A 26,816-nucleotide genomic window follows, 5' to 3' on the forward strand; every position below is an offset into this window, starting at 1 on the left:
TATATAAGGTAAACATTAAAGGTCATTATGATAAATAAAAATGTTTGCTTGCCAATTTTCACATGTACTTTGACAAATTCACTTGGCACTCAAAGGGTTAATATCCGATGGCCGCAAGTTGCCGTTATTCCGACCACCAACATTTCCAATTATCCCTTGAATATCTTAAAGCAGGGACTTCACAACTCAGCAAGTTCTTCCACAGTTTTACTATCAGGACATACTAAAACAGCGGCACGGCATGCTGAAATGTGTAGTTAAACAGCAGCTGGAGGTCTGCTTATTGCCCATCACTGCTTTAGAGGTTGGGCTATCATAATTCCAAGTAATGGTCACCTGGAATTCAGTATTATTTATTTATTTACAGTTTCTTATATAGCTCAGCAGATTCCGTTGCATTTACAATAGTAGACAGTGATAAGACAAACTGGGTAACAACAGACAGACTTGGAGGTAGGAGGGCCCTGCTGCAAGCTTACAATCTATAGGGATATAGGGGGGAAACATAAGGACAGGCACCAGTAATAGCATAGCAGTTACAAGTCCAGAAGGGAAGCTATATAATACATAAGTGCCTCGGAGGGTTATGCATGTAGAACTTAAATATGATAGGCTTGCCTGAAGAGGTGAGTTTTCAGGGAACGCTTGAAAGTTTGGAGACTGGTGGAGAGTCTTAATGTGCGTGGAAGGGCATTCCATAGGATGGGAGCAGCCCGATAAAAGTCCTGTAATAATGAATGGGAGCTAGTGATCCGTGCAGAAGAGAGACGCAGATCTTGTGTAGAGCGTAGTGGTCGAGATGGGAGATATTTTGTGATAAGTGCAGAGATATATGCTGGTGCAGTATGGTTAATAGAGAGGTCTATTTTCTAAGCTTAGAGAGGGATAAAGTGGACACAGATCAGCCAATCAGCTACTAACTACCATATTACAGGCTGTGTACAAAAAGTGACAGGAGCTGATTGGCCAGTACTTTAAAGTTCCATACGCACTAAACAACTATCAGCGCTGCCGATATCATTTATGATATTGGCGGTCCCGCGAGTGACAATATAGTGTGTACACACTGAACAATATTGTTACCGATATCACGGGAACCCTGCTGAACATGCAGGTTGTTGGCTACATAGCCAAAATTGACCTGCATGATTAGATGACGGTGGTGCTGGGGTGTGTGTGTGTCCTTAATGATGGGCGGGAGCATAAAACTACCTGATATCACTCAGAAGGGCCCTTTTAAACAACAGCTTTTAAAAAATGTTATGAGGCTTTATCTCTCCAGGGCTTAGTAAATAGATCCCTTAATTTCACATCAGTTTTCCATACAACTCGTTAATTTTAAAATAAAGAGGACATGATACTGTAGTTGGAGGCATTAGGATCCAGCCTAGGGCGGCAGCCCTGAATGTATTCATTTTTTGCTGTGTCCCACCCAACCATTCTTTGCTGTTAAATTCATGGCATCAACCTCCGCTTCTCCCGATCTGGGTACAATGAATACACGTAGCAGGATGACTCAGATCACATTTGATTGACTGAAAACATAGTTCAGATACGGTGCTGTGCTTAGGCCCTTATTCTAATCTGTGCGGTACGGCCCGCGTGCGGCCGTACCGCCGATGTTTTCACTCTGCACATGCGCAGAGGTCACTCTGCGCATGTGCAGGCGAAATCGCCGCACACAAAAATTATACGCCGCAAAGGGGGCGTATAGGGGCGTGAGGGGCTTGATAGCCTCATTTACCTATGTATACGCCCAGCGTTTCATGGGCGTTCCCATGCAAACGCGGGGCGTATGCATGGTAATGAGGCTATGACGCCAGTGATGGGGGCGGAAAGCTGACATCGCCGGATGTCAGCTCTCCGCCCCCAAACAAGCTTTCACACGGACAAGTGTCCGTGTGGTCTCAGCTTGCGTGAGCTGGTGGAGCGTGCGGCCCTGCCTTCGATGGTCGCCGACCATCGAATGCAGGGGGCAGCTCCCACCATGGTGGAGGCGTACGCCCCACCATTTTTCATGCGGATCGCCAGCCGTCCGCGTACGGACGGCCGTGGCGATCCGTATTGTAGGCGGGGATTGATTTGTGCGGCCGGAGCAACGTATGCGGCTCCGGCCGCACAGATCTGAATAAGGGCCTTAATGAGGCTCCACATAGTTAAAATGCAAAGACATTATTACACGTCTTTGCCTTATAATTATACTCAGCAACACTTCATTAAATGGAATCAAAGATTTTTCCGCTACTGAATAAAATATAAAAAATGTTTTTTTGAACCATGACTTAATCATGCGACAAAGTAAAAATTGTACACTGGAAGGAGTATAACCTAATGCGTGTCCTCGATCACCGTATGGGAACGATGTGTTAAAACCTTGTACCTTTGGAATGCACTGCAAAGCCAATTCTAAGTATGTATATACATACTGTGAGGTCTCAGTGTCCTAAAGGGTGTACGGTTGCATATGAAGAAGCTGGGGGGGAGGGGATGCAAAAGTAAATAAATGAAGTACGGAACATTCTAGAAGAATTACCACCTACTATTAATAGAACTCAATGCAGAAGCTACTTTTAATTGGATTTATTTTGTTTCTTGTTTAGAATTCCATTGAAAGGTTAACTTGTAACTGTGTTAAATTAGTATACAAATAAAGGGAGATACCTGTGTTTTATTATTATTATTATTATTATTATTATTATTATTATTATTATTTTGCTTTATGTGTTTCATATTTCATACTAATTTTAGCCAGATAATGGCAGTGCAATACCATACCAAGTAGGGATGCCAATCCCGGGGCATTTTTTCAATCCTGGGATTCGGGGTTGAAAAATGCTCAATCCTGGGATTCCTAGGATTGAACCCCCCACCTCGCCAACCCGGCAGTTTTACTTACGTGGTCTGGGTAGGTGGAGCCAGCAGGAGCGGTGCGGTGGTGCTGGTCAGCAAGGTGCATTGGCAGGCGGTGAGGATCAGCGAAGTGTGTCGGCAGGTGTTGAGGATCAGCGAGGTGCAGCAGTGGACAGAGCGGATCAGTTAGAGGTGGGCATTTGCCACCATAGTACCAGAGAGTCCTATTGGGATTAATCTCCTGGGCTTCTGAAACTACATGCTTTAGTGGGGGTGTGGTCAATTGTGGAAGTATGGGCACACCCTACTCGTCATACTCGGCACAGATCTTCTTGTACTTTTCATTTGGTCCAGGCACCGGCAGAGCCTCACAGATATACTGAGGCCAGGCTAATATGCACTGTCTGGAAGGTAAGAAAAAAATGAGGCCACAAACCCACCGTAACAACAGTATATTAAAACTGGTTGGATTGAAAATGCAAATGAGAATAACACTATCCCCGATTGCCCAACTGAAAGAAAATATGCAAATTCATAGCCGTGCAATCAAGTATTAATCACGCCATTCGTTTTTGAGAACTTATCGGACTCTAGAGAGGATTTCCATTTAGGAAAACAATAAGATTAATATAAGGGGTAAATTTATTAAGATGGGGGTTCTATTTCAGATGGGATGTTGCTGTGGGCAACCAATCAGATCCTATCTATTATCTTATAGAAGGTGCTAAATAAATAAGTATATTCTGATTGGTTGCCCATAACAACACCCCATGTGACATAGAACTCCCATCTTGGTAAATTTACCCTTAATAGTCTTTTACATCTGCCCAGCGAGCTTTCGCCCTGTTGAAACCGGGCACATCAACTAAATTCATCATATTTATTTACTTTGTATTTGTAGCTTGGATCTTAGGAACTCCATGAAATTGACTCACTCGAATATCCTAAAGTTCCTCATTCCTCCATCAATAACTAAAAACCCCATTTCCCATTGTACCGTTTTCTGACTATAAACCATAAATATATATTTTGAAATGATGCAAGTCTATGGTTAACACAATTTAAAATTAAAATCAACACATTATTTTATTTTTGTTTTACATGTGTTTTTTTTAATAAAATGTTTTTATTATTTTTCTTTCTGCTCGACATTCCGATTTTTGCAATTTTCTACATTTTCGGAGTTTTAAATAGAGCCACTATAAACAATTATTTGAATAATTAGGCATACCGCTCTAAACTGTAAGGAAATTCTTGTTAATGTGTTATAAAATAATTGAGAAAGTTAAATTGAAAATTTTAAATGTTGCATTTGTCCTCCGCAAATGAAGTCTGACATGCCTGCCCTATAATTAAAATGTATGTTTCTCAAATGAAATGCCACCGCAATAATATTTTACAGCTGCGCAATTACAAGTTATTGTTAAGCGGAATTACCACAAAAATGAAAACCTAATTGTACCATAAAAATAATGAATATACGCAATAAATCACACATTTCCTGTTATTTTGTTCCTTACAATTTGGAGGAACGGTCACTATTAGGTAATGTAATACATCTTTATACTGCTAAATTGTTTAATACATGGTGCCCATGGAATAAAACATAATTTGATGTCAAAAGTTCCTGAGAAAACAATACAAAATTGCAGGTATAATATAGTTATTGCGTACAATGTACTATTATTAATGGTTAGACAACAGACTGTACCTCTTTATAATAAACTGGGCACAATGAATTGAATTACAAACATCCCTCAACCCTTTGAGCGCCAAGTGAATTCGTCAAAATAGGTGTGAAAATTGGCAAGCAAACATTGGCCCTTATTCTGATCTCGGCGGTACGGCCCGCGTGCGGCCGTACCGCCGATGTTTTCACTCTGCACATGCGCAGAGGTCACTCTGCGCATGTGCAGGCGAAATCGCCGCACAAAAAATTTATACGCCGCAAAGGGGGCGTATAGGGGCGTGAGGGGCTTAATAGCCTCATTACCCTATGCATACGCCCAGCGTTTCATGGGCGTTCCCATGCAAACGCGGGGCGTATGCATGGTAATGAGGCTATGACGCCAGTGATGGGGGCGGAAAGCTGACATCGCCGGATGTCAGCTCTCCGCCCCCATACAAGCTTTCACACGGACGATTGTCCGTGTGGTCTAAGCTTGCGGGAGCTGGTGGAGCGTGCGGCCCTGCCTTCGATGGTCGCCGACCATCGAATGCAGGGGCTAGCTCCCACCATGGTGGAGGCGTACGCCCCACCATTTTCATGCGGATCGCCAGCCGTCCGCGTACGGACGGCCGTGGCGATCCGTATTGTAGGCGGGGATTGGTTTGTGCGGCCGGAGCAACGTATGCGGCTCCGGCCGCACAGATCAGAATAAGGGCCATTGTTATTCGTCATAATGACCTGCAATTATTACCTTTTATAGGAACTATCATTTTTTTTTTTACATAACATTTTTTATTTGAATGTATATAACAAATGTGAGCGACACTGGCATTTTTAGTGGATATCTTGAACATCTGTCACAGAGATGTTGGCACCCAAATGGTTAAAAACATGAGTTTATTCAGCATTATTGTTGATTGCACTTGAAACCAATGGATGGCCAATTTTTGTAATTTTTTTTTTTTTTTTTTGTAATCTAAGATCCAAATTTAAATCCAGCATACATGGAGGAAAGAGTGGCCCACGAGACTCTTCAGCTGGAAAAGCGACTCAGCTTGTTATCTCATCATAGTCTGGGAGGTAAGCCATAACATCATAGTAAAAAGTGCAACTGTAGTCTACACCGCCTCTTTAGGTGGCCATTTTGTTTTCTGATATATTTCTCTTGTAAATGTAGCCTCTCGATTCTCAAAGAACTTGTGACCTTGAGGCATTAAGCACATAGTTAAAGCCCTATTTGTAAGAGGCCACAAAGTGAACCAATATTGCCAATATTTGAACGGTAGGATTGTATGGGTTAACGTTTAAAATGGCTGTTATTCAGATATATTTGGCTGCCGAGGGTTAGGGGCACCGAAAACACTGATCTATTTAGATGTAATAATTTTTAATGTACTATAAAAATATTCCACGATCCTCGGACATTCGACAGATCCCACTTTATTACCATAAATAATAAATGATCACTTACCTGCTAAGGGGTAATGGGGCAGATGTATTAAGCCTGGTGAAGAGATAAAGGGGAAGGTGATAACTCACCAGCCAATCAACTCATAACTGTCATTTTTCAAACATAGCTGACTGGCTGGTGCGTTATCACCTTCTGCTTTATCTTGACTTTATATCTTCACCAGGCTTAGTACATCTGCCCCATGGTCTCACATTTAAATGTAATCCTAATCCTGCTGTTGGATTTTCCCTAAAATCATACGGATACCCTTTAGCGTGCTGCAATTTTTCTCCACATATTTTCAAGTTTGTATTGAACAGTTCATTTTTGGAAACTTCTACTCATCTGTGCTTGTGTGTTATTTATGGATACATTTATTTAAAGTATTTAATGCATTTCAGGGGATGACAGAAGTATATCCAGCTCCTCTTCGGAAGCAAGCCATTCAGATGCCAGTGCGGGAAGCCGGCTCACGATTTGGGCAGATCCGTCATCTGCCAGCACCTCTGCCGAGAGCCACGGTATGGCAGCAGCCAAAGGCATTCACCTCGGAGAAGACCAAGCTTATGCTGAAGCCCTTCGTGTTTCCAAGCCTCCCCCAAAGCCTGCACCATCCAGACATTTGCAGGAAATAGGCCGCCAGAGCTCCTCAGACAGCGGCATTGCCACGGGTAGTCACTCCTCGTACTCTGGGAGCTTCTCTTCCTATGCCGAGAGCCTGGACATTTGCCATGGTGAGGAGTTTGGGTCACTGCTCAGCCTTCCATTGACCATGGCAACAGATCAGAATCTATGCACGTGCCAGCACACTGATCCACAGAGAGGGTCTGAGTACCAGATCCCGGCCTCTGTCAGACATCTATACGACACACCTCGAAGTGTATTACAGGCAGCTGCTAGAGAAACTCAGTTCAGGAGTTCAGATTCCACTTTACCCAAGGACCAGGCTCATAGAACTCAAAGCACTAGTGATGCTAAGCTGTTGATACCCCACGTGGAAGCTACAACCACCTCTTTACTCCAAGAAAGCAAAGACTCGTGCGATGAGACATACGTGGATTTTGTTCCAAAGTGGACATCTTCAAAGGTGCAATCATCAGGGGTTGATCCAAAAGGAAGCAACTTGGGAGCCGCAGGGACAAGTGATACTTGTGAAATTTGCAGCCCCCAGCCCGGTATTGCAAGGGCCCTTTTCTCAGCTTGCCCAGTATGCGGAGGGCTAAAGGTAAAGTATTCATTAATTGGAGTGCTTATTCAATGTTTAATTTCAATGCACTGGTGGGTTGATTAAAAAGAATCACTTTAAGTTTCTTAAATAAAGGTAAGGTTCCCAAAGTGATGTGAGGTTTTTAGATTGTGAGGATCATCCAAGTTTATGAGGATCTTCCAAGTTTATGTCAAAGTGTCCAAATCACCAGTTGGTTATCCAAGTAGGGTTCTCCAAAGTGATTCTAAAATGTATGTTTGATTCCCAAATCAATGTATTATTCTCCTAACTAATCTAAGTTAAGAAGCAATGTGAGGCTCACCCAGTCACAGCAAGGTTAGCCAAATCTCGGTATTGTTATTCAGTGGACTTATCAATGATATTTTGGAAAATACAGCAGGTTTGGGCTGATGCATTATCTATTTTGTTATTATTAATAATAATAATAATAATAATAATAACATTAATGCTAATTATACAGAACTTTTCTCCCAATAAGAGTCAACGTGATTTACATTTGCCGGTACTTATGTATTATCTGGGCTCCCATGTTAAATGCACCCCATTTTTTCATATCCCTACTATCCAACTACGCATGGAGTTGATTTTATATAGTGTGGCGAGCGCAGCGAGCCACCGTGCCCGAAGCGTGGCGAGCGCAGCGAGCCCCGCGAGGGGATGCGGTCTCATAAGAAAAACGGGAGCCCAGATATTACATAAGTACCCATTTGCCTTTATTTCACAAAATATAAAATGAGCTTAACTGGAAGAAGGACTAAGCATTTAGGTTGTGTTTCTTTATGAACTGAAGGGACATTAGTGAAATATTTGTGTAAAAAAGGTAAGTCTTAAGTCTGGTATTGAAGGAATGTGGAGCCCTCTGAAGGTCAAACTTTAGACGAATTTTGGGAGATCCTAGGTACTTCATCTGCAGATCGCAGTAATCGATTGGGGCAGTATGGTATCAGTGAGGAACCAGAAGCAGCGTCAGGTACCTTGGGTCCTGGTCATTTAAACAAGTCTTTAAATAGATTTTCCATCTTACAGGCAACCGGTGAAGGGAGTAGAGAATGGTTATTATGTGGATGGAACAAGGCTGGTTGTTTAATAGCCTGGCAGCTACATCAGAGGCGTAACAATAGCTATCGCTGCACTGCCACCGGGACCTGCTTGCCGCCGCCGGAACCTGCAGATCTACTTGTCTGCGCTGGTCCCAGCACTCCTAGTGGCTTCTGCTCTGCCTCTTAATGAAAAATGACCTTAACAAAATGTCTGCCCCCATACAGCAGACACCTAAATAATGGTCTGATGTTAGGGACAGCCATTTTGTGATGGTCATTTTTCATTAGAAGCCAGTCCAGGAGGAGTGCCGGGACCACAGACAAGTAGATCTGTGGGTCCTTGCCACAGACCAGGCGGCAATCGGAGGGATAAGGCAGGGGTGGGGCGGCTGCCTGCCAAAATTCCGGGTGGGGCGGACTACCTGTCTGCTGGCCAAAATTCTGGGGGGTGATTTGCCTGTTGAAATTCTAGCGGGGGGCACTGATTTTGTAGTTAGGCCACTGAGCTACATTTTGTGCCAATTGCAAGTGGTTCACTTCTATTGCTGGTAGTCCCAGGTAGGAGGCATTGTAGTAGTAGTAGTGTGGTGATACAGATGCATGTATGCCTATAGGTGAATCTACTTAGGGAATTATGTGCTTGAGTCTGGCTATGTTCCTCAGATAAAAGAATAAGGATTTGATTGTAGCTGATCCTGATGTCAAGTCACCATCCAGGACAACACCCAGATTCCGCACATGTTCAATGTTTTATAATTCTGAACCACCAAGCCTAAGGCCAGTTTCACACACTCCGGCTCCTGCCGGACGGTGAAATCCCGCACGGCCAGGGAGCCGTGCCGCACACATTAGTTGTGAATGGACACTATTGTGTCCATTCACACGGGACGGCCACGGCCTGGCCGCACGGTTGCAGCCGGATCCTGCCACTGGAAGGGACGGCTGCCGGGCTGTGGCCATCCCCTCCATGATAATCTACTGTGTGTGGCACGGCTCCCTGGCCGTGCGGGATTTCACCGTCCAGCAGGAGCAGGAGTGTGTGAAACTGGCCTAAGTCTAGTTGGTAGTCTTTGCTGCAGCCTTGTGATGTTTAAAGGTTCTATCATAAGGACCTCTGTTCTATCAGTATTTAGTCACAGCCAACTGGCACTTATTCACTCCTGGAGCTCATCTAGACAGACATTCACGGTTGTTATTGGGTTTGCAGTACTTGGAGCAAAGGACAGGAACAGTTGTGTATCATCTGCATAGCAGTGGTAGGTTAAGCCATGATGTAGACGTAATCAGAACAGATCATTTGCTTAAGTTCAAGAGCCAACTGTCAAGGCAGCGAGCAAAATGTGCAAGTCCGATGTGAGTCCAGGACACAAGGGACGCAAGTTGTGGGGCCAGCTGGTGCAAGAACAACTTCTGTCCTTTACAGGTAATTGAGCTGACCCCAAAGGATTATCCCCCTGCTGCTGGCTGAGGAGAGTTATGTTTTATATAGTTATGGTGTGGTTCAGCATTGTTTAGGTAGAAAATTGGAACAATATTTTCTTTTCCAAATATTTTAATTCAAGTATTATGCACAGTGACAAAGACCATATGGCATCCTGTCCAATTAAGGGTTATTCAGTAACAAAAAATAATGAATATATTTTTTCCTTTGACAGCAAAATCGAGGAACACAGGTGAAATGTAGAAACAATACGTTCTACCAATACAGTAGTTACATTTTATGATTAGCCAATCCAGTTAACTGTTTAATGTTAATTTGTTTTACCATGAAAGGGCAAAAATAGGATAGTGGGGGGGGGGGGGTGGTTATGTACTGTACATGCATCTATATACTGTATATGTCCCTGCTGCAAGTGTAGTGAGAAAATCGGTACTTGTTTCCTAGAAGGGCACCCATCGCGGGCATCGCATGTACATCGCATGCCATTATAATGGCATGCGATGCGACCGATGCGATGGCCGCGATTTTACATAGAAATGCATGGTAAAATGTAAATCGCGTCGGTCGCATCGCCTGCGGCCAAAATATCGCATGCGATGCGACCGACGCGATTACCGATTTTACATAGGGAACAATGTTAAATGGCCCACAGACCCCAAATAGCCACCCTGAAGTGTGAAATGGCCCCCCCAATTGTTAACGCCACCCCATGATCAACGTCAACCCGAAGCGTGGTGAGCGCAGCGGTACGCGTCCTCCGACCTTTTCATACCCCCACTATCCACGTCGGCGTGGAGTTGAGAATAGAAAGTGTGGCGAGCGCAGCGAGCCACCGCGCCCGAAGCGTGGCGAGCGCACGCGGAATACATGTTAAGTAATCCGTGTCCCCTCGTGGGGCGCGCTGCGCTCGCCACGCTTCGGGAGCGTGTTCCGCGTTCCCTCGTGGGGCTCGCTACGCTCGCCACGCTTCGGGCTCGGTGGCTCGCTGCACTCGCCACACTTTCTATTCTCAACTCCACGCCGACGTGGATAGTGGGGGTATGAAAAGGTCGGAGGACGCGTACCGCTGCCGCTCGCCACACTTCGGGTTGACGTTGATCGTGGGGTGTCGTTAACAATTGGGGGGCCATTTCACACTTCAGGGTGGGTATTTGGGGTCTGTGGCCCATTTAACATTGTTCCCTATGTGAAATCGGGTCAATTGGGCCATTTAACATTGTTCCCTATGTAAAACCGCGGTAATCGCGTTGGTCGCATCGCATGCGATTTTTTGGCCGCATGCGATGCGACCGACGCGATTTTTTTCCTTGCGATGCCTAAGATCAAAAACGTGGGCGCCCTTCTAGGAAACAAGTACCAGAAAATCCATCCATAGGGATGGGGGAGAGTGCTGTGTTTATGGGTAATCAGCATAAACCCCCTGTGTGCACCACATTTGTGTGCTATTATAACTGGTTTTATGTAGTTAGAGGGACTTTATTTATTTGTTTCATTTATTGGTTCTTTTTTACATTTACTTCCCCACTGCATAAATCAGTTTGTCTATATTGATTATTATAATCTGGCAGTAGAGATGTGATTACGATAGGTAGAAGTTCTATATCATTATATTATATATCATGCTTCTTTATCCTATTGCTGATGTTCTATGCACTGAGGATTAAAGATAATTAGGGGTATATTTACTAAGCGCTGGTTTTGGTTCTAAACCAAAACTGTCATTGTCTCAAGAAAGCACTGATTGGCTGAGAGCTGTCGCCGTCATAGTAACCGTCCCCATACTCTGATCTGGCCCATTCATTCCCATGACAGTGACAGAACTACCTGTCATTACTTGTAGCGAGTGGGCAGCACTATTCCTGGAGTGTTTTTATTTTTTTTATTTCTGAAGACCTCTGGATTTCTATTTGGGCAGAAGAAGAGGTTTACAGTGTTCTACAGTTGGTGTTTTTGGTCATCTTGTATTCACCTGGACACCGCTACCGGTAACTCTTTATGGTCATTGAGGTTTTCATATGAAATAGAGGCATGTTTTTTTAATGCTTTCAGATACACTGCAGCCCTTTCTCTTACATTTATAGACATATGACGAATAGCAGGGACGGCTGTTACACATATCACAAAGCATTTTATTTTCATCCACTTCAAAGTAACCACTAGCGTACGCAGCAAATTGAAGGTATTTGGTTTGCTGTATGCCGCTGAATTGGTGTCATAATCAGGTCAAAGCTGAACATACGTTTCTTACATTTGTTTCGCGGCCACAGAGCGAGCTGCAGTGAGAGACTGGAGAGAGCCAATGTCAGACGTCTTAGGCGCCAAATAAACGGGATGTGATTGAAAGCTCATGGCCGTACAAAGAGATTCGCATAATAGTTTTCTCAAGGTCACCTTGGAAACAAATACTGCGCCCACGGAGATGGGATGAGGGACTTCTATCATTACGCAGTGCAGAGAGTAGTCCCTAGTAGAGAAATTGAGGCCTGGGTATCTGGAGCCTACCGTAGACCATTAAACCAATATTGTTAGTATATATACTGCGCCAGCCCAAAGATAGGATCATTTAGCCCCCTCTCTTTTTTCTCTGACAGTGTAAGGCGGGGAAGGCAGAGTATGACAGGGAGAATGAGTGGGTGACAGGGGAAGGCAGGGGGGAGGCAGAGTATGACAGCGAGAATGAGTGGGTGACAGTGTAAGGCAGGGGGGAGGCAGAGTATGACAGGGAGAATGAGTGGGTGACAGGGGAAGACAGAGGGTGACACATCGACGATTGTGAGCAAACCATAATCTGTCTGGGCGGCGGCTTTCTACTAACAGTCTATTGCGAATTAGCGGCCAAGTCTGGCCCTAAATCCTGTGGGGGGCTCCTAGAAATTAGAAATTCTGGGGCCCCTTCACAAATTCTCCCTAATGCAATAAAAATTTTACCAACAGTCTGCGATCTGGAAACTGTAATGTGAATCTGATGTTAGCATTATATTAATACAGTATTTTCTCTATAAAGTCTTTAAGCCCTTCAGTGGCAATCCAGAGAATTTTCCGGGCTGTGCCTCAGTGCCCAGTCTGGCAAGCCCGGAAAATTCTCGGGATTTCCACTGTTTAGAGCTGCTGCCCGGCTCCCTCCCCTCTGCGGCGCCTCCTCCTCCTCCCCCCTCCCCTTCGGCTTTTGTATTGTCCTGTCCGGCGCCGGCTTATGACAAGCCGGCTGCTGGGAGCAGGGACGGGGCGGCGGGGAGCAGGGCCAGGCAGCGGCTGATTCACAGTTCAGTGGCGCTGCCCGGACCCAGGGAGAGTGTGGTGGGTTTTTTTTAGGGAGCGCTCCCCATAAAAAACTCGCCCAGTGGGGAGCGCTCCTTAAAAAAAAAACACCACTGAAGGGGTTAACCCTAGAGTGCCAAGTGAATTTTTCAAAATAGGTGTGAGGGTAGACACTGGTCCTATGTCGGACGAGCCAGTTAGTCGTGAGTCGGATCTCCCAAGGATTGGACAAGTGCGTACCCAGCTTAGTTCCTTACCTCTCATCCACCTTCCCCACTAACGTAACTAATGATTTGCTGGCAAACCTGCCATCTGGAGGCTTTTTCTCCTGCCCGAGTCATGCATGTCCAGAGTTATGTGCGAGTATATATACTATAATGCGGACACGGCGGGGATGGAGGAGCCTAGGACCCAAATAAGGCCAGATCGCCGGGATATGATTGACACCATGAAGATCGATATATATTAGGTCGGCCACTAAAGGCCGACAGGACTCAGGTCAACACATGAAATAGATTGACATGGCTACCTTTGACAGGGTCGGAAGGTCGACACAAGCATTAGGTCAACAATGGGAAGGTTGACTTGTGCCGACAGGCGGTATTTCCGCATGGGTGTGGAGGGAGAATACAATTGTGTGCTGAGCGATGGCGACACGGTACACTGATACAGTCGACCTTAGCCATGTTGATATTTTTTATGTGTCAACTTAAGCCCTGTAGACCTTTATATTGTCCATGCTATGATCCATACTCAACCGACCTGTTGCTAATGTCCCCCCCAAACACTTGAGCATGCCTGCATTATCCCGGACACTCCCAGCGTTTTTTTCTGGCACATCTGAGTTTTTCTTAGCACTCCAACTAAACATCCCGTAGTAGCAGGCCTTGCACATGTGTGCTGTGATCCACATGCATGGGCAGTTTATCAATAATCAGCCTCCATGCCAATTCACGGGGGGGGATCGTGGCCGTGGTATGTAATGCAGTGCGGGGGGGCGTGTTGGGTGGCGGCGGTATGCAATGCGTGCCCGGGGGGAGGGGGCTCACCTGCTGCTGCTTCTTCTTTTTTTCTGCTGTCTGAGGGGGAACGGTAGCTGGGAGCCGGGGAGGTGCTGTGCTCGCATGCGCAGCAGCCCTCCCGTGGCCATTTTGGATTTGGGCAAAGTGCTGCAGCCGCGGGCCAGCCAGCCCAGGGGGGAGCGCGGCCGGCCCCTTTTTAATGAGATTTGGGCCGGCCCACCGGGAAATGGCCCAGTTTCCCGGTGGGCCCATACGCCCCTGTCTAAATTACCCCCTTACAGTAGTTATAAGGTTGCATGACAGAAATTATGGGCAGAAACAAGAGAAGAATATTACTCCACCTGTTATCAGCTCATTCCTCCAAATAATGCACTGCATTTGTATTACTGGCTGTAATATAATAACATACTTGCCTACTTTTGAAAACTCGTTTCAGGGAGATTATAGTTGGTAGTAGAATTTTGCACAGCGCCCCATTGAGGGTGTGTGTCATGCTCCACCCAAAGGGGCGTGTCTAGTTCCATATATGGAGAGATTGTGAAAAGAGATTGTGAACATGAACATGGCACCTAGAAGCGTGGGTGTGCACTGCTACATCTGAGAGGAATCTTGTAAAATGACTTATGTACAAATGTAGATGAGCCCCAAAGCAGTTAGTAAGAGCTACTATACTTGGTAAAGTGCTGGGAAATGGTGCTGATGATTCAATGTAAATGTATCTGTCTCTCATTCCTTTTTTCCCAAAAATGTAACAGTGTAATGTGGGCTAGGTGACATGAGGGAGATTGCTAGACTAATGAGGGAGAGAGGGAGATTGCTGCTATGTCAGGGAGTCTCCTGCAGAATGCAGGAGGGGAGGTAACTCTGATGTAACAGTGTAATGTGGGCTAGGTGACATGAGGGAGATTGCTAGACTAATGAGGGAGAGAAGGAAATTGCTGTAATTTCAGGAGGGTAGGCAACTATGTAAAATAACCACCTATAGAAAATCCTTCTAGTGCTAGTAGCAATAATATAACAGCTGCTGTTAATCTGGCTGGACAGAGGTTGCCTTTTCTACATGGTTGTTACATATGTGTTTTGAACTTGTCGCTCCTACAGATGGCAGGGCCGTAACTAGGGGGGGGCTGGGGGGTCACGCGCACCGGGCACTGGAGGTGGGGGGCGCAATACTGTCACTGTCCCCGGGGACTCAGTTTTTAAAACTGAAGGGGTCCCCAAGGACGCGCTGTGCTGCGCCTGAACTGGGATGCGGGGTGCCTGGCTGTCCTGTCTATGTGCCCCGCTCGGCGCTCAGTCACAGCCGCCTGTCACAATAGAGACTCTATTGAGTGACAGGCGGCTGTGACTATGAGCGCCAAGCGTTGCACAGCACCGCGCGGGGACTGGCCGGCTGATGGATGGAGGCGGAGCAGAGGCGGACCACAGTGGACCCAGCGGTGGAGGCGGAGCAGCACTGTGTGACTGACTGCCTGGTAGTGCCTCCCCCTCCTGCTGTCGGGATTGACCACCCAGGGGACAGAGGAGGGACCCGGGACCCGGGCTTATGTGCAGGCCTGTTCCAATGGCTGTGGTCGCGGGAATAGAGGTGCAGGAAAGCAGCCTCAGGCTCGGCCGGCACTTGGAGAGCGGCAGCCAGGGAACGCAGACTCGAGCAGCAGCCTCCAGCCCCTGGTAGGAACGAGACCAGCCTTCTCCCCACTTTCTCCACTTCCACCTGTCACCTCACCCCAGCAACCCAACCCTCTAACCCACCATCACCTCATGCCCTCTCGCTCCCTCTTGCACCCTGTCAGCTCGCTCCCCATCAGCTCGGCCCCTTTCATTCCCATTGCCTCCATCCCTCTTGCCCCCCTATAATCACACTCTGTCAGCTTACCTCCCCCCCTTTGCATGCCCTGAGGATGTAAACCCCTGGCCCTGAGGATGTAAACCCCTGGCCCTGAGCATGTAAACCCCCTGGCCCTGAGTATGTAAACCCCTGGCCCTGAGCATGTAAACCCCTGGCCCTGAACATGTAAACCCCTGGCCCTGAACATGTAAACCCCTGGCCCTGAACATGTAAACCCCTGGCCCTGAGCATGTAAACCCCTGGCCCTGAGCATGTAAACCCCTGGCCCTGAGCATGTAACCCCTAACCCTGATCATGTAAACCCTAGCAATGTAGGTAATTGGCACTTATGTGGCATAATATATAACGGGCATTACCGTGTGTGGCATATTGTGTAATGGGCATTACGGTGTGTGCTATAATGTGTACTGGGCATTATGGTGTGTGCTATAATGTGTACTGGGCATTATGGTGTGTGCTATAATGTGTACTGGGCATTACAGTGTGTGCTATAATGTGTACTGGGCAATATGGCGTGTGCTATAATGTGTACTGGGCATTACGGTTTGTGGTGTAATATGCTCTGGGCATTACGGTTTGTTGTGTAATGTGCTCTGGGCATTACGGTGTGTGCTGGAATGTGTACTGGGCATTACGGTGTGCTCTATAATGTGAATTGATACTACTATATGACCACACCACTCCCCCCAAAAACAAAAACATGCCCTAAATTTTTAACGCGCGCCTACGGCGCGCACTGTCCCTGTTTGATGTCGCCCTTTTGCTGTCTGTAAGCACATAAATGGCTTCTGATTAATGTTTTTCTTTCTGTGCAAAACCAAATGCCAAATGTGTGCCTGCTTCTGAACAAAAAAAATAAAATTATATATATATATATATATATATATATATATATATATATATATATATATATATATATAATTTTTTTTTGGGGGGGGGGGGCACTAAATGGATGTCTTGCCCCGGGCACCAGAAACCCTAGTTTCGGCCCTGCAGATGGGCACTACATGTGTCATGTCAGGCCACACATGAACCCGCAAGCTTATTAGCTAGATACTGTATATATGCCTGTAATATAATAGCGTGACTCTACAGGGACCCAGAAAGGCTCAGATTGCGTTCTCATTACCTGAAAAAAGGATGTGCCGCATTATTACTTGTATGACACGCTGTAGTGTTCCTACAGTGTTCAAATTGATGGACTTTATTTTCTGGGGAGAAAGCTGTGCCCTGCTGCTCATTGAAGCTCACATGAATATATGGCTCAACACCAAGGCTCGAGAACAGATGTCATCATTACACCACATCGATGTCATTTACGCAGCTTGCGAGCCCACTTTGAATTATTTAATGACACCAATTTACACATCTAAAATAGACCACGGATGGCAATCTTTCAGCACCTCGTTGTATTTTATACTGAACATAGCGTGAGGTCGTTGTGATCAGATTGTAAAGTGTTTCAGAGAATAAGATAAGGCGGATATATGCGCTGGGGTTATGAAGTGGTAGGGGAGTCCGTCATATAGAGAAATTAAAGCGTGCTCCGGGAAGCATCGATTGGGGAACGTTCTACATGAAGCGACAAGCTTGTACTCCACCCTGCTGGTGTATGGGCTAATTGCGCCTGTATCAGTTTGTTCAGTTCTTTTATTGGTTGTTTCTTCCTTAGTACTGGATAGGATACAATGCAGGGTCAATTGGCTGCAGTTATTAGCTGGCTTGGCAGGATTGGAGAGACGCTTACAGGGGCAAACATTATTTAATGTCTTTCTTTATGTTTTCCATGTAATTAATGGTGTATCTCTTGTTGGCTTTTGGTACAGGAGTGATACTGCTTTCACATCGCAAAATGCAGGGTCGCACCGGGACTTTTAAATGGTGCAGTCCCGGTGCGACCCTGCATTTTGGGATGTTCACATCCCCTAAGCAAACCGGCATTATTGCCGGATCGCTGGCACATCATCGGCGGGAGGAGGCAGCGCTTAGAGCAGGAAATGGGTTTAACCCGTTCACAACGCACAGAACCCTTATTTTTTACCGGTTCGTATTGCCATGTTGCTACCCGTTTGCGGGACCCGGTAATCCCTTTTCACATCACACTAATTACCGGGTTGAACCGGCAAGAAATCAGCATGAACCAGGTGATTAGGTGCGCTGTGAAAGGGGTATGAGAGCGCTAAGGAGGTTTTTTAATTGTAGTGGCGCTGTGGTCAGCACGGTTACCTGAGGCCACTGAGAGGCAGATTCAGAGAGGTGGAGGCTAATTCAGGGCATTTGCGTTTAACCAATATTTTTAGATTTGCATATGCATTACCAGAGGCAGATTATTGGGGTGATTCTAGTTGACTTCGCAGCTTACCGAGTCCTTGCGATGCCACCCTGGCAAATCCCCCTGCCATTGTTTCCCCTTACAACCATGCAAGAGGATGTGTCACGAAGACTCATGCCCTCACATGTGCCCGCACAGGAGAAATCATTCACTGGTCGCCACCTGTGAACCAGAATAGGTCCCCATGTGTGCAGGCCGTACCTGCCTACTTGCAGGCTGCTCACTCTGGGAGGGAGAAGCCATGTTCCTCAGTGGAAGGGGTGGAGGAGGCAGTCTGTGTGACTACGCAGTTATGTCATCATAGCCCTGCTCCCACTTTACTAGGGGTGTGGTATAGGGGTCCGACATTCGGGATCCCGACAGTCATGAGCCCGGACTCAGACAGCATGGCGAGCGCAACAAAGCCCCTTGTGGGCACGGTGTCTCGCTACGCTCACCACCTATTCTATTCTCCTGCTATGGGGGTCGTGGACCCCCACGAGGGAGAATTGCAGGTGGCTGTCGGGAACCCGGCTGTCGATGTTTTGACAGTTGGGATCCCGATGTCGGGTAAATGCCTGTCGGGATCCCAACTGTCGGGACCCCGTCCGGCACCCCTTTACTAGCACACATTACTGCACATACATGCTGCCCGATCCATTGGGAATGACATCACAAATGGGTGGGCACATGCAAATGAGCTGTCAATCATGGCATGGCTATACGGGTGGGCGGCAGATTGCCTGTATCACACACAACGATGTATCTTGAAATATATTGGGCATTGGCTGTGTTGCACATATATATCTGTGAACGACGTTGTTTACAGATATATAGATGGTACACAGCGGCCGATTGGTGAATATATATACATCGTCCATTCAATGGAACGGCCAATTTTATCAGCCAGTGTGTGTACACACCTCTTAACGTCAACCAGGCTACTTAAAGGTTAGTGCAAAGTCTTGGACATCTGAAGTACAGTTCAAATGTTTCCTGTGTAGGCACAGTGGTAAGTAATGCCATTCACCATGCTTTTATTTACCAATCAGAATATATCACAGAGGGCCAGATTCTCTAAGCTTCAAAAGTGATAAAATGGAGAGTAATAAACAGCCAGCCAATCAGCTCCTGTCTGACATTTTTCAAACACAGTCTGTGACATGGCAGGCAGGAGCTGATTGGCTGGCTGTTGATCACTCTCCATTTTATCACTTTTGAAGCTTAGAGAATCTGGCCCTATTATTTAATTATTTTTCATTGTACTGTTCATCCAGTTTATACACTACATGCTCCGACTTGCCACAACCAGAACCGGCGGATGCACATTTTATGTATATATGCCGATTGCCGGTCCCTTTTGTTTTGAAAGTAGCAAAACAAATCGGTGTTTGCCTTGGTTATGGGAGAAACAAACCCTGGAAAGAGATTAGTTATTGGTGATGAGTTTTCTGACGCTATTGCAGATATTACCAATTCGATTTTAATTCCAAAATCACAGAGAATGATGCATTATATTTCCACATTTCCAGTCCTTTCCTCTCATTGTACAAATTGTATCAAATTCTACCCATTAACGAAGGAACTAAGCTCTCGATCAATGCACCCGAATTATGCCCCCGGCTGGCAGAACGTGCTGGGAATGAAAAATCAGCTCCAGGTATAGCGCAGCCAATGATATGCTTAATAGTTCTCACCAATTACCATTAATGTCATTCTGGGGTAACAATGGGAGAGGTAGAAATCATCTTGTGAGAAGACAAATAGATCAGTGTGATATTACAGAGAGCCATTACTCCATGTATAAGTATTGCACTCAGCAGAGCACTGAGACAGAGAGCTCACTCTGACGGTGCCTGCGCTGTAGTCATACAGTAGTTGTTGATTACTGGTTTCTGCTCTATTACTGTCATAGATGAAAGTGTAATAGTACAGAACTGCTACTTCTTGATGATTGTCCTGAAGGCTGGATTAGGGTGAGACACGGGGTCGCTGGGCTAAGGGAAGCGGTTTCCCTGTCTGTTCAACAGACGTGATTAGAAAGTCATAGTTATGGGGGGGGGGAAGGGGGGGGGGAGTTACAAGGGAGGAGAGATATTACATTGCACAGATGTGGCTGCTTGAGCTCTCCCTGCTTCACCTCTATGTAGGAAGCAAATATGGGGACTAAGTAAAAATCGGACCTGGACCAGACCCCGGAACGCCGGACTGGCCATCAAACTCTGCATTCCGGAGCTTGTAGGTTCCGGTCTGGGGGGGGGGGGGGTGTCCCGTCCAGGGGGGTGTCTTGTCCAGGCATCCTTGTGATAGTTTTCACCAGGGACAGGGGGAAGGGGAGATTACAGCCTCCACGTGTGGTCCAGACCGTTCTGGTTTTTGATACATGCCCCAACCATACAGGCAGTGCCAGATTAAGCCTTTGTGGGGCCCGGGGCACTTTAGACAGGGGGGCCCCCTTGCACTTGTCATTACTTGCCACAAACTGCATGGGAGAATAATACACTGTCAAAACACACAGTAAAGGCAGTATAAACTTGGTCAATGGGTAACTGCAAGGGGGAGACCTCACAGTCCCAGTGCTGCCTCTGATTCAAAACCCTCCCATGATTAGGCTGCTGCTGCTGTCCTCCATGGGCCTGAGAAGCATGTAATGAGCTCCACCAATCAGAGCTCAGCACAAACCTTTCAGCCTTGTGCAAAGTGTCATGGTACTTAGTCATCTCCCAGTAATGCAGTGCACACTTGTGCTGTCAGTGTACCTTGGCTCCCGATTATCAGCACCATTAATCATTGTCACATTGGCAGATAGGTGAAGCTGCAGCAATACCCCACTCCCATGCACAAAACCTTTAGCTAAAATTTTTTTTTTTTAAATACATGCCATGTCCGTTTTTTACCCATACCCGCAATAATGCCCATTGGGGTATCCGGCAGCCAGCATACAGCCTCTACCTATAGCTACAACCACTTAAGTTCTAAAGGAACCATGCTGGCAGAGTGGTCCGATGTAACACAGAGTATTATACCCTCTTATAGATGGAGAGAAGGGTCAAAATGACGGCTTCTGCAATGTGCTTTCACTTAGAGCTGTGATTGGTTTTAATTTCACTTTGAGCTGTGACAGTTTTAGCCCTCTTCACCCTAGTCCCTATCTGCTCCTACCTCCAATCACAGTCTTCACAGCTCCCTCTCTTCATATCCAGCAAGTGTGAACAGATTAGTATCCCTGCAAAAATAGTTTTCACTTTCTGTTATGACTTTTTTTCGCACACAAATGAGTAATTTTTGTCCATCGAGTGGCCTCTAGTGGTCACTGGCAGTACTTCACTTCATAGAGGTGAGGAGTAGTTAGCCTTTTATATATATAGATTGGGGGGTAGACTGTAAAGTTACTCTCTTATTCGTCTGCATCGACTTTCATATATCCTTAATCTACTTTGTCTGAATGTTGTACACTAGTGAATGTTAAATTGCATTATTAACTGTTTTGTATGTTTGTTTTTGCTTCAGGGAGCTACCGGCCCGCACCCAAGAGCTGTACCCACAGCGCATTTGCAAGGTAGGCATTGTAATTTTTAGCTGTATAATTCGTTGTCTCTTTGTTCCGTAATTTCCCATTAGGCTTCAGAGGAATAGTTATGAGCAGTGGCGGTCCCAGAGGAGGGGCTACACCACAGTTCAAAATTCAAATAGGGGAGTCACAACCACTGCCAGTGAGTCAGTTTGGAATGGCAGTTGGTGGCAGTGGGTGTGGCTACCCTGTTTGAATTTTGAACTGTGCTGCAGCCCCCCCTCACTACATCCCTATGGGTGGTGGAGACTACTCCACCGGAGATACACTCTAGACATCTAGCACTGAGGGAAGGTGAATGACCTCAGATCGGGCTTGCTCCGTCATAGGAATGACGCAGTCACTTTCGTGGACATATGTGGCAATGTAGGCGGTAAGCAGGACAGCATGTCACGTGTGTGCAGCACATATAAATATATATATGCCACAGTCTATGCCACAGTCTATACCACAGTTTATGCCACAGTCTATGCCACAGTCTATACCACTCTATCACAATTTCTCCCATTTTAAACCTTAAGATTGACGCAGAGAATGTGCCGACAGGGGTTTGGTTCAGTTTGTTGACAGTGTCTAGGTTGTCCCCAAAAGATTGACATCCATAAGTCAACATTAAAATAAAGTCAACACGAAGAAAACAGTCGACATGAAAATTGTCGACTCATGAAAGGGTCAACATAAGGGTATTTTAGGTCTTTGTGGTGTCAATCTTGTAGAACCTGAACCTGCAATTAATGAATTGCGTTCCCCTCGTATGGCTCGCTTCCCTCCTCATACTTTGGGCACTTTACCATTCATAGCCTTGGTCAACGTGGCAAAATATGAAAAAGTAAAAAAAAATGTTCAAAGTGTATAATATATATATATATATATATAGAGAGAGAGAGATTTGATAAACTGCGCCCGTAATGTCAGTTCAACTAGAACACCAGTATAAAACGTCCACTGTTATATGAAGCAGAGGATAATAGCACCAAAGTTCACATGAAACTTGCAGCTACTTCTTTCTCTGTATGGAGGTCCCTGGAATCCACAGGGCAAAAGGATCTAGAAGGAGGCAGAAAGAAGGCACTTCATGGTGCAGTATTTTGATAGTGAAAATTTATTAAGAATAAAAATTCCAAGGTTTGCTTAATTGTACCTTGGAATTTTTATTCTTAATAAATTTTCACTATGAAAATACTGCACCATGAAGCGCCTTCTTTCTGCCTCCTTCTATATATATATATATATATATATATATATATATATATATATATATATATATATACTGTATATATATATATATATATATATATATATATATATATATCACTGCATTTTCTAGGTAGGACAATAATTGTGATACAGAAAACCATACTTACCTATTTTTGAAAACTAGTTTCAGGGACATTATAGTTGGTAGCAGAATTTTGCAAAGTGCCCCATTGAGGGGGAATGTCATGCTCCACCCAAAGGGCGTGTCTAATTCCATATATGGAGAGATTGTGAAGAGAGATTGTGAACCTAGAAGCGTGGGTGTGTACTACTACAGCTGAGAGGAATCTTTTAAAATGACTTACATCCAAATGTAGATGATCCCCAAAGCAGTTAGTAAGAGCTACTATACTTGGTAACGTGCTGGGAAATGCTGCTGATGATTCAATGTAAATGTATCTATCTCTCATTCCTACATACATACAAAAATGTAACAGTGTAATACGGGCTATGTGTAATGAGGGAGATTGCTAGACTAATGAGGGAGAGAGGGAGATTGCTGCTATGGCAGGGAGTCTCCTGCAGAATGCAGGAGGGGAGGAAACTATGCAGAAAACTCCAGAAAGTGATCTACAGTATATAGAATAGAATATTTGAAGTTGTAATTCATGAGAATTCTCACTACGGTTTGTCTTCTATACTGATTTCACAGGTGCCCCCTCTGCCTTGGCGTCAGCAGCTCCTAGACCTCACAAAGGCCCGGGCATGTTAGTTGTCACTGGTATGTATTATAATATGTGGAATATTTAGAAGTCTGTTATTCCTGTGCTCCTGATAATTACTTTTATTACTTAGCCTTGTATTGTCTTCAAAATACTTATTATACATTAAAGTCTAAAATTACACAGCTAAGTAGAAAGCAGCCATCTTGAACACCAGAGAGACCTCTATAAAATTTGGGCAAGGTGCAGAGGCGAAGGTACGCCTATTTGCCACATGCATCTTTTGTGCACCCAAATACATCTATTTGGGTGCACAAAAGTATGGGCAATGCAGAGGTGCGGGCATTTCCATTACATCTACACCTGACAAAGGGGTGTTTTCTCATCGGCAAAACTCACTGAGGGGCAGATTTATTAAGCTCAGTGAAGTGATAAACTGTCTGGTTTTTATCACCCCCCCCCCCCCCCGAACGGCCCCCTTTTGCCTCCCATAGATGGCCCCGACCCCTACTTCACAGAGCTGGCTGCCCTAAAAGTCGGCAACTATGACATAGACTATAGTCAGAGATGGCGTATTGCCGGAATTGTGTGCTACTGTATGCACAGCTGTGTGCAGCATGATTGCACCTGTTTCCAGATAGATCTGTTTTACCAGGAATAGGGCTGATGCAAGTGTACACTGAGGATAATAATGACAGCTATGAAACCAAGTGTATAGGATTCGGTAGTCCAGCTGCAGGCATATGAATATAAGCATTAGTTGATTTGCACTGGCTGCACCAACTATACTGACGCCACAGTATTTGCTAGGTGTCTATCACAAACACAGCAGGATAGCGGACATCTTAGATGATTCAGAGAATGAGCCAGGGAAAGATCAACAATGGACTACATTATAATCTTTTATTTGTAAGGCACCACAATGTAGGCATGGCCATCGGTACTATCGCCATACTATGTAATGTATGACTATCGATGGTATTACCTGTTGATGGCCAGTGCTTTTCTTTGGCTGACTGGTCCGTGGGCCAATCAGAACCTGGGGGCATGGCTTCACGGGTGTCGGACACCTTGGGGAAAATAAAAAGGAAACTATTTGGTTATGCTGATTCATCGATGGAGGGAAACCATCTGGTTCTCCCCCTCGATGACAAAATCCTACATCGGTCATAAAACATCGATGATTGTGAATCATCATCGAAGATCAATGGCCATCCCTACCACATGTTTCTCTCCACATAAAAAATAGGCCCATGATTATGGTCCCACAGTCGGCCATAAATCAAAGTATAAAGATTGTATTTTGATTTTACTCACAAAATGGCAGCATTGATCTTAGGTTAATTGGAATGTGAGAGGTCATTCTAAGCTGAGGTGATATAATAGAGGTGACGCTTTGCAGTCTAACCAGATATATTAAATTGTCATACACATAAAGTGCTACTCATTATACATGACCACATATTTATCTCAGAACACTGACTGAACTATATGAGGACAAGTTACTGCACAAGTTTATGTTCTCCTTTATTTATGTATTAATCCTCTGATGGGGTATAATCTGCTGAGAGGAATAGAAAATTGCCATCTAGTGGCCGTTTGTAAAATCACTTCACTGCTGCATGAACCTCAAACCTCTCCAGGCTGTCATTGCTAGACCTGCAAAAGGATAATAATACAGTTTTCATTTACTGTACAGTATAAGCTAAAATAAATATATACATAAATACTACAAGTCCCAACGGGCCCATTAATGCCCTGAATGCTGGGACTTGTGGTTCCACTGCATAGCCCAAAGTAATTTGAATCTATTTTTAACACAAAAATGATCAGCCCACCACGCGCCGCCCGGGGGACGGGGACGGGGGACCACTTTATTGGGGGGGGTCCCCCACTCCCCTGTCAAAGGCTGACTAGCCAGGGTGTTCATGGGAAGAACATGTGATGGACCTTGCATAAAAAGTGTCCCCTTGCTGTGGCATGACACCGCTGGCTGTTGGAGCCCGTGCTGGTTCCAAAATACGGGCAGGTTTCCATCTTTTTGTCCCCGTATTTTTGGACCCAGGACCTGTCAGTGAGTCCGGGGCTGGCTATGCTGGTTTTTATTAGAGCTCACACTCCCATTAAAAAAAAACCAACGCACATTATCGTTGCTAAAAACACTTTTCAAATGCACTTTTCAAACATACGATATAGTGTCATTTCTTACTACATTTGTCCCATGCTGTCTGTATGACCCCCCACGTTAGAATGTAATCTCTCACAAGCAGAGCCCTCTCCCGTCAACTGCCATCTACTCCATACTCAATTCATACCTCACAACTTTCAGGGAGCCGGAGGGCTGCGCGCCAAAAAACGTCAGGGGGCATGGCCCAATTAAAGGGGCGTGGCCTATACTTGCGGCTCTCCCGCGAGTCCACGCCCCATTTTTACGCTATGGGGGCATGACCCAGAGGCTCTGTGAGCCTCTAGCCATGCCCCCAGCCCCCTGGCTGCGGGAATAGACGCTGTGCGTGTACGCACAGTGTTTATTCACCGCTGCTCAGCAGCCGACAAGGGGACTCCCAACAGCCCCTCGCTGCGGGACACTGCCGGCCGCAGGAGGGACCTGGGAATGTCCCCGAAAACCGGGACATTCCCGCGGTTTTCGGGACTGTTGGGAGGTATGCTCAATTTGATGTTATCAAATCTTCACATTTTCTGCCACCCTGAAACTTATCTCAGTGTCATTTGCTGATGATACTAAGCGTATATACCCTGTATGTGTCCTACAAGTCACTGTGTAAGTCACTGGGTGCTTGTTTTGCATAATTGTATATGTATTCTGTAAGTGGGCACTGTGGATCCCTTGTGGCGCCATATAGATAAAGGATAATAATAATAATAATAATAATAATAATAATAATAAAATGGTACTTTGTTAACATTTTATCAAAGACAAAAAAATAATGACATTGAGTGTAGTGGGTGGGAGGGACCGGAATTATTATTATGATTATATTTTATTTATAAGGCACCGCACTGCTCCTCACACATCTCAGGGTCATGACCGCAATGTGAATAAGATTGCCTGGTGACCAACTTCTCTGCCTTGCATCATGTGTTTGGTGGTTCCCCTGTGTGCACTGTAATTGTGCGGATTCCTTTCCATACAGGAATGTTATGACCCTCATTATTAGGCCTTTAACCAGACATTTCTCATTTC

General features: G+C 45.5%; 1 protein-coding gene across 4 annotated transcripts in view; it reads left to right on the top strand.

The window, feature by feature from the left end:
* The window catches only part of DOK7 (docking protein 7), a 117,394-nt gene that overhangs the window by 76,500 nt on the left and 14,078 nt on the right, over positions 1 to 26,816 (top strand). For all 4 annotated transcript variants that reach the window (XM_083151847.1, XM_083151834.1, XM_083151826.1 and 1 more), the window contains 4 exons: positions 5,501 to 5,599; positions 6,371 to 7,194; positions 21,632 to 21,680; positions 23,602 to 23,670. In XM_083151847.1, the coding sequence (XP_083007973.1) occupies positions 5,501 to 5,599; positions 6,371 to 7,194; positions 21,632 to 21,680; positions 23,602 to 23,670 (1,041 nt within the window). The remainder of the gene's footprint in view (positions 1 to 5,500; positions 5,600 to 6,370; positions 7,195 to 21,631; positions 21,681 to 23,601; positions 23,671 to 26,816) is intronic.

Source organism: Crinia signifera, chromosome 1, assembly GCF_055691185.1.
Source record: "Crinia signifera chromosome 1, ASM5569118v1, whole genome shotgun sequence".
Lineage (NCBI taxonomy): Eukaryota > Metazoa > Chordata > Amphibia > Anura > Myobatrachidae > Crinia > Crinia signifera.